General features: G+C 38.4%; 1 protein-coding gene across 1 annotated transcript in view; it reads left to right on the top strand.

The window, feature by feature from the left end:
- Nucleotides 1–16,378, top strand: part of TDRD1 (tudor domain containing 1) — a 43,817-nt gene extending 27,439 nt beyond the window's left edge. Inside the window, exons 13-24 of the mRNA XM_070433237.1 lie at nucleotides 74–181; nucleotides 1,057–1,227; nucleotides 3,182–3,418; nucleotides 4,013–4,150; nucleotides 6,525–6,635; nucleotides 7,653–7,823; nucleotides 10,038–10,313; nucleotides 11,035–11,154; nucleotides 13,077–13,193; nucleotides 14,377–14,544; nucleotides 16,160–16,206; nucleotides 16,286–16,378. Coding sequence (XP_070289338.1) covers nucleotides 74–181; nucleotides 1,057–1,227; nucleotides 3,182–3,418; nucleotides 4,013–4,150; nucleotides 6,525–6,635; nucleotides 7,653–7,823; nucleotides 10,038–10,313; nucleotides 11,035–11,154; nucleotides 13,077–13,193; nucleotides 14,377–14,544; nucleotides 16,160–16,206; nucleotides 16,286–16,378 — 1,757 coding nt within the window. The remainder of the gene's footprint in view (nucleotides 1–73; nucleotides 182–1,056; nucleotides 1,228–3,181; nucleotides 3,419–4,012; nucleotides 4,151–6,524; nucleotides 6,636–7,652; nucleotides 7,824–10,037; nucleotides 10,314–11,034; nucleotides 11,155–13,076; nucleotides 13,194–14,376; nucleotides 14,545–16,159; nucleotides 16,207–16,285) is intronic.
- The last annotated feature ends 210 nt before the right edge of the window (nucleotides 16,379–16,588 follow it).

Raw genomic sequence — 16,588 nt, 5'->3', positions numbered from 1 at the left:
ATTCAGCAGGCAAAAGTGAAGCTAATGTGTAGAGTTGTATTTCTTTTGCTTAAGATGTGATCTGTGTTTACAGATAAGCTCGCTGAACTGCAGGCGTCCCTTAACGAGTACTGTGTTCAAGTGTCTCCACGCTCGGATTTTTACCCAACCATTGGTGACATCTGCTGTGCTCAGTTCTCGGGTAAGGAAAGAGAGTGTGGTTAAATTTTTTACTTAAGTAAAATGCAGGTGAGAGAGAATTTTCAGTTTGCACTGGATGGCCCTATTTGAAACTTGAGCATTAAAGTACACCAAATATGTCCAGTTAAACTAAATCAAAGTGCGTAAAGGAAGAGGGCCGGGAATGTGGCGGGGGCCGGGGGGGGGGGGTGCGGAGAGGGGAGTAGAGGAGGTTTTGATTGTTTTACCAGCCCTGCAGTTTTGGGAGACTGGTGCAGATCATTCTGTTTACATCAGAATGCGAATGTGGAACCTCCCAGGGTCATGAATTCTCCAGTTTTCTTTGGAAAAGCAAGAGGGCCTGGGAGTGCAGAGCTGTCATAGCACAGCCTCTCCAGCTGCACAGGTCTGGTCTTTGATAACTGCATTTCATTATTCTCGGGTGAAGGGAGAGCCAGTGAGCTCACAGAGCGGCTGTCCAAGCAGGCCTCTAGGAAAATGATTGCTCGGTTAGTGGAGTCTGGTTGACTCATACCGCCAGGTATTCTAAAATTAGCCCTGCTTGATGCCTAAGCCAATGGTCCATGTATTGATCAAGACCTTGTGGATCCACATGACCAACATGTTCTTTGTCCTAATGAGCTAACTGTCTGCTGGGGAGACAAGGCATGGGTGGACATAAGTCCTGACAGCAAACTGCATGAGTAGTCTAGTAAGGTAAGGAGAAAGGTGATACTGAGTAGTTGAAGGCTTCTGTTAAGCAGAGATAGCAAGTACTCATTGTTCAATAAAGCTCAATATTAAAATTTACAAGTGACCATTTCTAAATTTGGGAGGAAAAGTTTTTGTTTGCATCTACGTTGGAAAATCACTTGAGACTGAGTCTCCTTTTTTCAGAGGATGATCAGTGGTACCGTGCCTCTGTCTTGGCTTACGCCTCTGAAGACTCTGTGCTGGTCGGATATGTAGATTACGGAAACTTTGAAATCCTGAGTTTGAAAAGACTGTGCCCCATAACTCCGAAGTTGTTGGAATTGCCAATGCAAGCAATAAAGTGTGTGCTGGCAGGTATGAAATTTTTATGGTCCCCATATTTTTAAATGATTAAAACCTCAAGTAGGAGTATTAGAATTGAAATTAAACTACTGATAAGATAAAGGAACATGTTTAGGCATAACTTATTTAGTGGAAAAATAATCCTTAATAGAACACTTAGGAAACACTATCTGTAATAAAACAAAACTTAATGTACCTGTGGTTATGAAATTGAGTGTTCTTTGCTATTTATGGAGCCTGCATTATTAATATCATAGAAGTCTATTAACTACATAAAGTAGAGTGAAACCCACTTATAAAAGCAATAAGAACATTACAGATATGTGCTCAGAAATTGCTATGTATGTAACCTGTCCCAGAGGGCTTCTTTTCACGTCAATCGTTGTCTTCTACACCTTCATGTATATGTACCCTAATTTAACTACTAACCAATTGTAAGAATGCTACTTAACTATATTTTACAACCTGTCTGAGATCATTTACTTAAGATGGGTTGCAAGGTGTAGGTATATTGCTAACAGGTCCTTAGGAGGTGTTGGTGGGTGTGCTTCCTTTCCTGTTTGTGGTGGTTCTCCAGAAGGCGTTAAACTAGTGTACCCATCTGTCCGAAATGCAGAGGTAGTCAATGCCTTCATATCTGGGTGCACCAAATAGGTATTTCTGTGTTAGTTCATCTTGGCCAATTTTGGTGAGCTAAATTCATTACCAGTGAGACTATTTTTTGTAGGTTACATGGCTTTTATATTTTACTAGAGGCCCGGTGCATGAATTCGTGCATGGGTGGGGTCCCTTGGGGTGGCCTGTGGGGATTGGGCCCAAACTGGCAGTCCAACACCGCCTGCCACTCCTGCCTGCTGCTCCCGCTCATCCCAGCCCCGCTGTGCCCAGTCAGTCCCCATTGGGAGAGACTTGTGCCACCACAGTGGCGCTTGCCAACCGTGAGCTCTGTGTCTGGCACCCATCCTGAGGGGGTGGGGGAGGGTCCGGAACGTGATGGGCCCTCTGGGCAGGCAGTGGGATGCTCTTGCTGACTTGGGATCCGGATCCGTTCTGCTGCCACCAGTTGTTGGTAGCCACCTGGTGGCTGCTTTTATATCGTTTCTTCCTTGCGGAGCATCTAGGGAGGGGAAGTGGCCACAGTGCCCGAGGCCAACTTCCAGGAGGCCAGCAGTGGCACTGTCAGGATTGTGCTGGCAGGGCCAGTCCATTGGTACCTGGCCCGTTCTCTGGAGATTGGACCTGCAGGACTACTGAGGAAGGGGGTGTCTGCCGCCGGGCTGGTGGTCTACCAGGATGGGTCAGTCAGCTGAGCATCTGCCCCCTGGTGGTCAGTGCGTATCAAAGCAACCGGTCAACTGGTCATTCAGTCGCTTAGGCTTTTATATATATATAGATGAACTAAGCACTATGTTGGGGTTGCCGTAAATGCTTCATATATGATGTAAGGGACCAGTGTTTTTTCCTGGATTGCCTATACTTTTGTTTATGATTTTCGTAGCAACCTTAAGACATAATTTACATATACCACAAAATTCACTATTTTAGGTATACAACTCAGTGATTTTTAGTAAATTTACCAAGTTGTATAATTATCACTGTACCCCTGCTTCAGAACATTTCCATCACCCAAATGAGATCTCTTGTGCCCGTTTATAGTTAATCCTTGCTCCCCAGGCAACCAGGAATCTGCTTTCTGTCTTTACACATTTGCTTTTCTGGACATTTCGTATCAGTGGAATTATGTGTTGTTTTTTTACATAGAACTATAGAAGGTTTTACAGGCGTTTTCTTTATAATTTTGCCTTCATTTGTATGTTTAGAAAATCTTTCTGCTCAGATGGAACTTTTTGGTTCCAGTGTTTGTCACAGATTACTTAAGTGCACCTTTGTGGAAATTTGAAGCTGAATTTCTAAGTGCTTGCTGTAAGAAATACTTTAACATCCTTTAAAAAAAATTCTTTGTTAGGAGTAAAGCCATCATTGGGAATTTGGACTCCAGAAGCTATTTGTCTGATGAAAAAGACTGTACAGAACACAATGATCATGGTGAAAGTGGTGGACAAGTTGGAGAACAGTTCCCTGGTGGAGCTTATTGATAAATCCATGACACCTCACATCAGTGTTACTGAAGTTCTCATAGATGCAGGCTTTGCTGCCCGGGAAAAGGGGATAGTGACAGAGAAGCTCATGAAAGAAGCCAATGGTAAGTAAAATGTCAGTCAGACAATGTTCAGGCTGGAGCTCAGATGGTTTCGTGAATATGTAGGTTTTCATATGTTCAAAAAGAATTATGTTGCCCAGCCGGTGTGGCTCAGTGGCAGAGTGTGTAACCATGAACTAAGAGGTCACCAGTTGGATTCCTGGTCAAGGCACATGCCTGGGTTGCAGGCTCGATCCCCAGGGGTTGTGCAGGGAGGCAGACAGACAATTGTTGTTTCTCATCGATGTTTCTAGCACTCTATCCCTCTTCCTTTCTCTCTCTAAAATCAATACAGTAAAATATTAAAGAATTATGTTGAGTACTTGTTGTCTTTTAAATCAATCATTGGTCTAAATACATGTAAGAGTTGTTTGGGAACTGAATATTTGTTGAAAGTTTTATGGGTCACTGGCCGCTGAAGGTCAGTCAGAAATGTGAATGAATTTGAAATGTGAAATGTACTGAGGGTAGTAATGGTTGATTGTAATACTGTCAACTTTCCTATGAATTCACTAAGAGAATCATTGAAAATTCAGTTCTTCCAAAGCAGATTTCTCAGACCATTTGGTTTTTTAAAATGTTCATTTATTTTCACAGCTCCCTTGGGTGTAGAAGCAAAACTAAATCCATTGACATGGACATGGGTTGCCCTTACTGTTGACCAAACAGTAGATGTTGTGGTCTGTGTGATACATAGTCCTGGAGAATTTTATTGTCATGTGCTTAAAGAGGACGGTAAGTTGACTCATTTATATTTTTTCACAGATACATTGGTGTAGATAAGAACTCAAGATGAGTTTACTGAGTGATAAAAGTACTCTTTCCAAGAAGGGCCAAGTGGGTATTTGTACCTCCAAGAAAGATATGGTTAAACATAGTTGCCTTTTATTTCAATTTCCAATATCTCTCCTTATATTTAAACCAGTTTAGATTTCACAAAATGTCTCCTAAATTCAGTTTTGAAAATTAAATTTAATTGTTGGTTTCATTGAAATACAGCATATATATAAGTGCACAAATAAGAGTGTGACATAAGTTATCACAAAGTCAAAACACTTGTATAACCAACATCTAGGCCAAGTAATAAATTATTGCCAGTAATCCAGAAGTTTCCTTCATGTCTTCCTATCACAACCACTTCTCTCTTTCAAGAGTAAATACTAGCCTGCCTTCTACTAGCATAGATTTTTTTTCCTGGTTTTGAACTTCATATAGATGGAATGATACAATATGCACTCTTTAGTGTTGGTTTTCTTTACATTGTTTTTTAAAACTGGCCATCATTTTTACATGTAACTGTGGCTTGCTTTTTTGTTGCTGCATAGTGTTCTACTGTATGAATATACTGCAGTTTATTATTTATACTGTTGGATGTTGGGATGTTTCTAGATTTGAGCTATAAAATAACGTTGCTATGAATATTCTCAAATTTAGTGCACATGTGCATGCGTTTCCATTGATTATATTCCTAGGAATGAGCTTACTAGCTATATCTTAGAGCAGTGGTTGCCAACCTTTCGGACCTCATGGACCACCGGTTGGTGACCGCTGTCTTAAAGGTATGTATATTTTCAGCTTGGGTCAATGAAGGCTGAAAGTGAATATGACAGTTGTCAATTTAAGTGTTCTAGTTCAGCAGTCGCCAAAAGTTACAAAAGAGTGTTAGTGGAGCCCTGGCAGGTAGCTCAGTCGGTTAGAGTACTGAACCAGTCAGTGAATGCATAAATAAGTGCATTGTTAATCAAGGGTTTTCTCTCTCCCTCCTCTCTCCCTTTCTCTCTCTAAAAATCATTTTTTAAAAATATGTAGTGAAAAGTAAGTTTTCTATTTCCTCTTCTGAATTTTATTTTGTTGTTGTTGTTAATCCTGGCCCGAGGATATTTCTCCATTGATTTTTAGGGAGAATGGAAGAGAGAAGGAAAGACTGAGAGAAACATCGATATGAGAGAAGCACACCTACCTATTGGTTGCCTCCTGCACGAGCTCCAACCAGGGCCTGGGCCAGGAGGAGCCTGCAACCAAGGTACCTGCCTTTGACTGGAATCAAACCCGGGACCCTTTGGTCTGCGGGCCGATGCCCTGTTTACTGAGCCAAACTGTCTAGGGCTCAATTTTCTGAATACCTTTTCAGAAGTACAGCATATTCCTTTTATGTAGGCATAAATGATAAAGTACTGTCTGTATATTATTTTTGCAGTTTGCTTCTCTCATTCTATCTTGGATATCAGTTTACATAGTGTTTTCTCTCTTCTTTTTCTAATACACTTTCTATTGTAGAATAATTGAGATTTACAGAAAAGCTGAAAAGATGGTACAGAGAGTTCCTGAGCACCCCTCACTGAGCTTCCTTTGTAGCGAACATCTTGTTGCTGTATACTGATAACAATGCCCTCGTCTTGTCACTGTGCTCAGTAAATCATTGGCATGGGGTTTACCGGGAAGATTAACTAAATAATGACTTAAAATCTGTCCAGTTATTCTTTATTTATTTTTTTAATATATAGGGTGTCCCAAAATTCACGCAGGAAGTAATTTTGATAGAAAACACAGGTTTATAATTAAAAATTGTAAATTTTTTATTGATTCATAAAGTATACAGTGTAGGGTTATGTATAGAATAGCACATCGGGTAAATGGCCTCCACGGCTTTGCTGGCACATATGAAAAGCCGTGGTCTTCATAGTCCCTGCTCCTGGGCCATAATTGGTACTTGGTAATGCTTATCAAATTGAAGGGATTGAAATCAAAGGGCAACAGATATTAGAATCTGATTCAATAAACCAAGTAAAATTAGGTTTTTATTTTTTTGTTGTTAATGCTCACGCAAAATTCAAATCTTGCGTGAATTTTGGGACACCCTATATATATTTTTATTGATATCAGAGAGGAAGAGAGGGAGAGAGAGAGAAACATCAGTGATGAGAGAGAATCATTGATTGGCAAATTTGCCCAGTTTTTAATGAAAAGGGAAAAGCATTTGGTGTACTTAATAGTTGTTTGGGGATATACCTGAGATTATATGATTAAAACATTTTTTAGCTTTAAAGAAAAATCTATATTCTGCATTTTTTAAAAAATATTAAATGCTGCATGTATATTGTATTTTCAGCTTTAAAGAAACTCAATGATTTGAACAAATCACTAGCAGAACTTTGCCAGCAGAAGTTGTCTAATGACTTTAAGGCAGAAGTAGGGCAACCTTGTTGTGCTTTTTTTTCAGGTAAGTTGCAGTTGGTGCAATCTTGACTTTACCAGAACCTTTTGTTTCTTGACATTCAACCCCTTTTTTTAAATTTAAATTTTTATTGACTGTATTGGGGTGACATTCTTTAATAAAATTATATGGGTTTTATCAACCCTTATTTTTGATGTATATTTTCTTTCTGATGTTTAAGCAAATATTTTTCACACTTGACATTAAGTGAATGCTTAAGATGTTTCTTCTTCTCTCTTTGACCAGGAACTTCCAAATGATACTTTCATACTTAAACTTGGTTAAATGCTTTTCTTTCCAAAATTTCTGATAATACTAAAATAAATTAGATAATGGAAAACCTGTCCACTGTAGATTTATTGTTTTTTTCTGGTCACCCTGTGCTTACTTATTTTGAAGTTAAATTTAATGAGATATCTTAATTTCATTGCAAGACTTTTTCTATTCACTTTTTATATTGTTTTACCAAGTAACAATTAAAACAATCTGTCAGTAGTAGTGAGAGTATTTTAAGTCTTCCAGATTGACAGACATGCTTACATTTACCTTTACATTCTGATAATTTAAGGATAGGTGATGAATGAAATCTTTAACTTGCCGAACCGGTTTGGCTCAGTGGATAGAGCGTCGGCCTGTGGACTGAAGGGTCCCGGGTTCGATTCCGGTCAAGGGCATGTACCTTGGTTGCGGGCACATCCCCACTGGGGGGCGTGCAGGAGGCAGCTAATCGATCTCTCTCATCGATGTTTCTAACTCTCTATCCCTCTCCCTTCTTCTCTGTAAAAAATCAATAAAAATATATTTTAAAAAAAAAGAAATCTTTAACTTATATCAGATGTAAAAGTGTGGTGCTGTAAAAATTTTGGAGGTATTCTAAAAATTGATTTTGAGTATTCTTGTAGAAATCTGTGAATGAAAGCTAAAGGCATCATCTGTGGAAGAGAGCAGGTTTATTAGTTGCTAGACAAATGATGTCTTTTTCATGATACAACTTCCATGTTACAAACTTTATCTTAAATCTAGGTGATGGCAATTGGTATCGTGCTTTAGTCAAGGAAATTGTACCAAATGGAAACATTAAAGTACATTTTGTGGATTATGGAAACATTGGAGAAGTTACTGCAGATGAACTCCAAATGATCCCTTCTGAATTTTTAACACTTCCATTTCAAGGGATACAGTGTTGGTTAGTAGGTATGATGTAGAATAAGAAATTTTCTCTACTGTCTTCTAATACTTAGAGTGCATAAACATCTAAGTATTAATATCTATAATTTTAATATTTTGTGTAAGTTAGAAGATCTTACTTTATAATATAAAATTTCAAAATGTATTTTTAAAGATACTGGCCAGACTGTCTGTCGATGTCAGAGTAGGGAAGCAGCTGCTTTTCTGTACTGTGATGGGCAGGAAAATGGATGTCTTCTCATGAAGATATTTTGCTTCCAATAATTTATCCCAAAGAACTAATCCTGGAATTTTACAAAGTCCACCTACAAGGAAACTCATTCCACTGCTGTTAATAAAAGCAAATCAACCTAAATAATAAGAGAAGATGGGTTAAATGATGCTCCATACAGTGGGTAATGGTAGTGTCTGGTTCATGGGGTTGTTGTGAGGATTAAAGGAATGTTCAGAACAGGGCCTGGCACTCAGAGGTCCTATTTTACTGATTGTTATTACATAGTCATTAAAAGGAGGTTAAATGTGTCATTGATAGAAGAATTGTTCATGATTTAAGTGAAGAAAACAGTTAGAAGGAGATGCAGCATAGCATTATAACTAGGAGGAGGGACTCTAGGACCAGCTCTGCTCCCTACCAGCAGTGAGACCTCAAGCAAACTGTTTAAACTCTGCTCTCATTTCCTCCCATGCACAGTAACAGTACCTTCCTCAAAGAGATAAAAGTATAAAAAGCACTTAACAGTGCCTAGGCACTGTTAATCCCCATAATAGCTATTATTATTGTAAAAAATTTATTTAAAAAAGAAATATGAGTATATATGTTCATGTGTGTATTTCCCTGAAAACTGTGGAAGGTTGGATACCAAAATGGTAACAGTGGTCTGTCTGGAAGCATAGATGCTTTTCTTTTGTTCTTTTGCTTATTTGTTTTCTTTCTACTTAATTTGTACTATGTTTCAGATTATTGTTTTTAATTACCACGTTTTATGTCAGTGTTTCTTAATATGTGGCCCCGAACCAGATGCAGCAACATGAGAACTTAAAAATGCAGATTCTCATTCCCCACTCAAGACCTACTACTAAATTGCAAACTCTTGGGTGGGGCCCCTAAATCTGTTTTAACGAGCCTTCTAGGTTATCCAGATGCACACTAAAGTTTGAGAATCACTGTTAAGAATAGGGTATAATTGCCAAATCCGGTTTGGCTCAGTGGATAGAGCGTCGGCCTGCGGACTGAAGGGTCCCGGGTTCGATTCCGGTCAAGGGCATGTACCTGGGTTGCGGGCACATCCCCCGTGGAAGATGTGCAGGAGGCAGCTGGTCGATGTTTCTCTCCCATCAATGTTTCTAACTATCTATCTCTCTCCCTCCCTCTCTGTAAAAAAATCAATAAAATATATTTTTTAAAAAAAGAAAAAGAAAGAATAGGGTATAAGCCAAAATTAGCAAAGAAAAAAAATCTGTGGCTCAGTAGTTTAAAATGATATTTTAAAATATTAAAAAACTGTTCACAAAGGTGAATTATGTGGTTGACATCTTTTTAAAATTTTATTACCAGTATAACTGGTCACTCATCATTGTGTGTAACAGAACATAAAAATGGCTTCTAAAAGAAATAATAGCCCTAGCTGGTTTGGTTCAGTGGATAGATAGAGAGTCGGCCCGAGGACTGAAGGGTCCCAGGTTCGATTCTGGTCAAGGGCATATGCCTGGGTTGTGGGCTTGATCCCCAGTGTGGGGTGTGCCAGAGGCAGCCGATCAATGATTCTCTCTCATCATTGATGTTTTTCTCTCTCTCTCTCCCCCTCTCCCTTCCTCTCTGAAATCAACAAAAAAATATTTTTTAAAAAGTTAAGAAATAACAATTCTATTTCTGCCTATTGGGAAAATGCCAGGTAAAGACACATTAGGAGGAAAGTAAGGAAAATATCCTGAGCAGTAAATTTGCAAATGCATTATTGGTAAATCAGATATGCAGGGTGTAGATACAGAATTGAGTATTGGAAAAAGATATTCAACATTGCTGACCTGAAGCAAAAATACAGCGTGGTATATACTAGTAAGCCTAACCAATGGACCCAGACTCCAGGCGGGGTGAGGGCGTGAGTGGGGGGCTGGGGGTGCAATGGGGGATAAGGACACATATGTAATACTTTAATAAAGAAAAAAAATACAGCATGGGCACAGAATTCTTCTTAATGCTGTTCTGCATATATTTGCCAGATATACAGCCTAGAAACAAACACTGGACTAAGGAAGCCATAGCAAAATTTCAGATGTGCGTTGCAGGGATAAAACTCCAAGCCCGAGTGGTTGAAATCTCTGAAGATGGAGTGGGACTTGAGCTCACCGATCTCTCCACTTGTTATCCCAGAATAATTAGTGATATTCTCATTGAGGAACATCTGGTTGTAAAAGCCAGTTCACCACAAAAAGACTTTACAACAAACAGACCTGTCAATAAGCATGATCTTCAGATTGAAACCCCAGGGCATCAAGGTAACATTTTTAAGCCATTTGTTTGTTATTTAAATTTGTGTTATCCTTTGTTTTCAAAGGCTGTGAATAATTTTCTATTCTGAAGGATACAATTTTTCTGTAGAAATATGCTTTGTGGAGATAGATTAATAATAGGCTATCTATAATAATAAAAGCATAATATGCTAATTAGACCAGATGTCCTTCTGGACATCCTTCCAGACGACCTTCCAGACGAAGCCGGGGCTACGAGGGAAGCTGTGCCGGCAGCCGGGGGAAGGAAGGCCTACTCTTGCATCAATTTCATGCATTGGGCCTCTAGTTGAAGTTAATTTAATATTAATTTATTGAAACATGATGGTTTTATTCAACAAACACTGTACTCATTTTTAATGTAGTTACTTATCAGGTAAACTTGCATCATACATTTGTGTATCCCTTAATGTTTGAATACATTTTAAGAATGATACTAAATTTACTACAGAAATGGAAATGTATTACAGAAACACAATACTACAGGAGTGCAGTGGTTCAAAGATTCTCATTACAGATTGGATTTTTTAATTTTTTTCTAACACCCACAAAATCCCTCAAATTGAATAGATTGTTTTGTAAAAATACAGATATTATTTTGGGAATTTGGGAATGTTGATGAAAAAAAACTGAGTGAATAAACACATTACTAGGAAAGAATACTGAATTGGACCTGTTTCATGGAGACCTTTGTTTGGTATGTTTTCAGCCGTCTCTTTAGCTCAGCAGTGGAGGACAATAGAATTGCCAGTTGATAAAACTTTACAAGCCAGCATATTAGAAATCATAAACCCAAACTTATTTTATGCTCTGCCAAATGACATGCCGGGTAAGAAATTAAAATTTGAGACCCATTTATGCTAACCTTTTTAACTGTAAAATTAAAGTGCTTATCTGAAGTCATTAGGGAATGGGGAGAAGGAGGAGGGTAAAAACTTTGTCTCAAGGTTTTACGGAAGAATTGATCTTATTAACACTTCAGGCAGATTCACGAATAAAAACACCAGTGTGGACATAAATAGAATGCCCTGCATTCAGCACCTGTTCAACCTAGTCTTAATAATCTACAGCTTTTTATAACAAAACAATGTCTTGATTACTGTATAACTTCTTGTTTAAATGCATTGTGTTCAGTTGTATTTACCAAGTTAATCTTCAACAGCGTGTAAGAGAAATTTTTTTTTTAATTCTCACCCGAGGATATTTTTTCCATTGATTTTTTTAGAGTGGAAGAGAGAGAAACAGAAACATTGTGTGAGAGAGACACATCGATTGGTTGCCTCTTGCTTGTGCCCCAACTGGGGCCTAGGATTGAACCTGCAACTGAGGTCATCAAACCTGTGACCCTTTGGTCAGCAGGCTGACACTCTAACCATTGAACCACACCGGCCAGGGCCATTTAAGAGAATTTGAAACAAAACTTTTTATATTCAAAGAGTACTTTGTATTCTATTTATAATCATAGTGTTAGTATATCTTTAGAAACGTAGAGAACGGTTTAAACTGGACCTAATCATGAAGAAGAGTAGCGTATAAGTATTTTTAATTTTCCTTTTTTGTTTCATGGAAGTTTACAATTAAGGCTTCTTGTCAGTGTTGTTTGAGTGTATCCTTGTAGTGTAGAATGTGAGTTAGTGCAAGTTGGGTGGTGGCTATTCAAAATAATTTGCAGGTATTTAAAGGCTGAAGAAAATCAACCTTTGTTTCAAATTGTCAGACCTAGAATTGTGATAATACCAATAACTGCTTAAATTTATCTCTAATTTTACAAATAATTATCCTTAATCTGTAGACTAGAAAGCAAGGGTTTAGGATTATTCAATCCTGATAACATATACTAGTAGTATGACAAATTGGAAGTATTTCTTTTATTAACTGGAAGCATACCTCAGAAATGATGCAGTTCAACTCCAGACCACTGCAATTAAGCAAATATTGCCCTAAAGCAAATTGCATGAATTTTGCTTCCCAATGCATATAAAAATATTTACACTCTACTGTAGTCTATTAAGTATTCAATAGCTTTATTTCTAAAAAGAAAATGTATATTTCTTAATTGAAAAACACTTCATTGCTAAAAAAGTGCTGTCATCTGAGCCTTTAGCAAGTTGTAAGCTCTTTGCTGGTGGAGGGTCTTACCTTCAATTTGTAAAAAACAAATATCTGAAGCACTATAGAACCAGGTGTGCCTGTATAACACACTTACTGCAAAGCACAGCAAACAATTGTAAAAATACAGCTTAATCATTTTTCATAAGTGTGAACACCCTAGTATAGCAACCCCAAGCAAGACATTAGTCTCCACAGGCTTCCTTCTTGCCCCCTCCCAGTACTGCATCCCTTCAGCACAAGATGACCAATAGGGTTTTATTTATTTTTTAAAAATAAATGTATGCCGAAACCGGTTTGGCTCAGTGGATAGAGCGTCGGCCTGCGGACTGAAGGGTCCCAGGTTCGATTCCGGTCAAGGGCATGTACCTGGGTTGCAGGCATGTCCCCAGTGGGGGGTGTGCAGGAGGCAGCTGGTCGATGTTTCTCTCTCATCGATGTTTCTAACTCTCTATCTCTCTCTCCCTTCCTCTCTGTAAAAAATCAATAAAAATATATTTTAAAAAAATAAAAAAAAATAAATGTATATTTTAATACACACAGAGGTTTTTTGGGGTTATTAGATTTAACATTGTTTTGTATACTATATTTAATAATAGTATTGAAAATTTTTTCACAAAAGATTGTTTTTATATATTTTAGAAGATCAGGAAAAACTGTATGTATTGACAACTGAATTGTTAGTATATTGCAATGCTCAGACGAGGCAGTCATCCTATAGACCGAGAGCGGGAGATGCGTGCTGCGCCAAATACACAAGTAAGATTCTTCTAGGGAAGATACTTTTCTGTTCTCTTTCACATGAGATGATCTGGATCTTGTTACTTAAGATGCACATTTCACTTGATTAGGTAGAAAAATTAAAGGTCATGGGTTTAATTCAAATATTGGGGTTATTCAGCTTTTCTGTTCCATAACCACAGTTATACTTAGGCAAGGGTATAGGTAGAGATTTACAAATCTGTCAGTACTTCTAGATAACCAGCTCTAGATAATAATACTCTATATCAGCGGTTCTCAACTTGTGGGTCGAGAACAATGAAAATACATCCTGTATATCAGATATTTACATGACGATTCATAACAGTAGCAAAATTACAGTTATGAAGTAGCAACGAAAATAATTTTATGGTTGGGGGTCACCACAACATGAGGAACTGTATTAAAGGGTCGTGGCATTAGGAAAGTTGAGAACCACTGCGAGTCTATATGGTGGATCAATAGGTATTTATCAATTAAACTACATTAGACATGTATATAAGAAAAGTTAAAACGGAATCATTTGGGGGTCTGGAATAGATTTATTAAATTTACATTATTTCTAACGGGGAAAAAACAATTCGGTTTTCGAACAAATCGCTTCTCAAATAGCCTTCTGGAATGAATTAAGTTTGAGAAACAGTAAGTGATAATTTTTGGTTAGGTTAAATATTCTTTATTACTTTAGTAGTGTTGTATAAACACTATTCATAGGCTAGCCATGTGGTGTACTATAATTAGATTTCTATTTTGTAGTGCTTTTTGTTGTTACTGGTGTTCTGTATACTTTCATAATTACCTCCAGTTCTCTGCATTAGTGTAAATTCAGTGAACACTTAATGTACTTTTATCAACTTTTATTGTATTAGAGGCATCTTTAAACTTCTGAACCACTCCTTTCTAGACTGCTTGCCCTCCAGACCTGAGCCATCATCCTGGAATTTTCCCTTCACCATCATGCTGGGAGTTGTTTCAACACCACCCACCCTTGTTTCTTTGATTTCTCCCCCACCCCACCTTGTTGGCTAGATCTCCTCCTCAGTCATCGGGATCCCTTGTTTTCAGAATCCCTTACTTTACTCTAATAATTGGGTGTATTCCATTCTCCAGAAGCTGATAAAAGGTACATGTAAGATGAATTTTAATTATCTCTCATGTTTGAAAAATTCCATTATGTTTTCAGGTGATGATCTCTGGTACCGCGCTATTGTTCTGGGGGTGTCGGAGGCCGAGGTGAAAGTGATCTATGCGGACTATGGAAACGTGGAAACTCTGCCCCTTTGCAGAGTGCAGCCGATCTCCGCCAACCACCTGGAACTTCCTTTCCAAATTATTAAATGTTCGTTCGAAGGTAGATAAGTCACTTTCCAATTTGGGTGCCTCTGGGTTGTTGCTTTTTCCTGTTTGTTCTAAAGCTCTAGTCTGAATCAAATAGGTATTTCAAGTAACTGCCAAGATTTCTAAATATCAAGCAGAGTTTACAAAGAAATCTATCTTTTATTCTTTCATTCTCACAGTTTCATTCTTTCAGTGGTCCATCTTTGTTTCACAGATGGTTTCATAGTGCCCAGGTTTAAAGGTTGTTTTGTCCCAGTTTGCAAAACTAGGAAGTGGCAGGGCCAGGATGAACGTGGGTCACCTGACCGCTCTTGTGGGGGGTCTTCCTGCTGTGTCACCCTCTGTCTTTAGAGACATTCAGATGACACTGCGTATAGTATTATCTGCATATTTTCAACTCTTCTCTTGGAATTTGTATGAAGTGTGCTGAAGTATTACAGTAGACTTTTACTTACTCCCGATTTCTTTACCTGGAGGTACCTGCAGATAAGAACATACTGATTGCCTCAGAGTCTGCTTTGGTTTTGACTCAGAGAGTTGGGAAACTGTTACTGTTTTTTCTCCCACATGAATATATGTCCAGGAAGGCAACTATTTGTCTGTTTGGGCCCTCCAGACCTAGATTAGTGCTTGACACACAACAGGGATCAACGAGTACCTAAGTTTTATTTTTTTTAATGCAGCAAATAGCAGTAGTACATCAAAGCATACATAAACCTAACTAAAATCAGTGAGGCTTTTCCTTATTATCCTTAGATAATTTATCTAAATACTACCTTTTTAAAGGGACTTGAAGATTAACTCTAATATGTAATTTTTTTTCCAGGACTAATGGAATTGAATGGAAGCTGTTCTCAATTAGTAATAGAGCTACTAAAAAACTTCATGTTGAATCAGAATGTAACGCTTTCTGTAAAAGGAATCACTAAGAATGTTCATACCGTGTCAGTTGAGAAAAGCTCTGAGAACGGCGCTGTCAGTCTAACTGATAAGCTGGTGATGTATGGTCTGGCAAGAGACATCACATCTAAAAAGCAAAATGCTCTAAATAAAGGTATTTTTTCCAAGTGTAATAACAAATGTAAGTGTAATGAAGAATCGCTGTCACATTCCCCTCCTCCTCCTCTGTGAGCCCAGTGGCAGGGCTCCAGGTCCTGACGCCGCCTCGCGGACCCCCTGGATGGAAGCAGGCCGTGCAGTCCAGACTGTCCTTAGATCAGGCTCAGCAGCATTGTCCCTGGAACCGATGCCAAGAACGTTAGAAATGTCGGGCATTCAAAGTTACTTCCAGTTAACTTTTGATCCTGGTGAAAGTGAAAAACACCCACATTTTTTAGATTGGATCTTATGATATTTCATAAGATGATGATTTGGCAGGCCTGCCCTCAGCCAAAAAGAGACATCCCATATGAGAGGCAGAAGACCTAAAACCTTGGAGACGTGGGCATTCGTTTGGTAAAACCCCTGGACACAGTAGAGATAGCATGGAAACCCAAACAAAAGGTTAATTGATCAAGTCTTTTGTAGTTGGAACCCATGACTGGGGAGGGGCATATGTTCAGACTAGAGGATTTTTGTTATTTATATTGCATGTATGTGACCTAATGACTTTTTGCATTTGCTTTTAGAAAAGACGAACAGGATGAATTGCTGCTGCTCAGAATTACAGAAACAAGTGGGTAAAGTTTTCTTTAAGTGACATTATCCTTTTAACACTTTGAGAAATTAAATGCTACTATTTTTTTCACCCATAGGTTGAAAAACATGAACAGGTTCTTCTCTTCCTCTTAAACAATCCAACCAATCAAAATAAATTTATTGAAATGAAAAAGTTGTTAGAAAGTTAAGTAAGTAAAATTTGCTGTTTTTGCCACCTCTGTCACCGGCAGTCGGACACCTGCAGTCCTGCTCAGAGGGCAGAGCTGCCTGAGTGAAAGCTCGCTGCGAGGCTGTGCTGTATTTTGTGAGCTAATGATCAGAGGCCTGGTTTACTGTTTTGGCTGTTTTCCTAAGTTTTATTGCGTAATCTTCCTTTGACACTGCCAGTGGCACTGAGC

The sequence above is a fragment of the Myotis yumanensis genome, unplaced genomic scaffold, assembly GCF_028538775.1.
Source record: "Myotis yumanensis isolate MYYU_CA2020_CCGP unplaced genomic scaffold, mMyoYum1.0.hap1 SCAF_13, whole genome shotgun sequence".
In the NCBI taxonomy this organism is placed as follows: Eukaryota; Metazoa; Chordata; class Mammalia; order Chiroptera; family Vespertilionidae; genus Myotis; species Myotis yumanensis.
The sequence above is the reverse complement of the archived record's forward strand: the minus strand, read 5'-3'. Positions and strand labels throughout refer to the sequence as shown.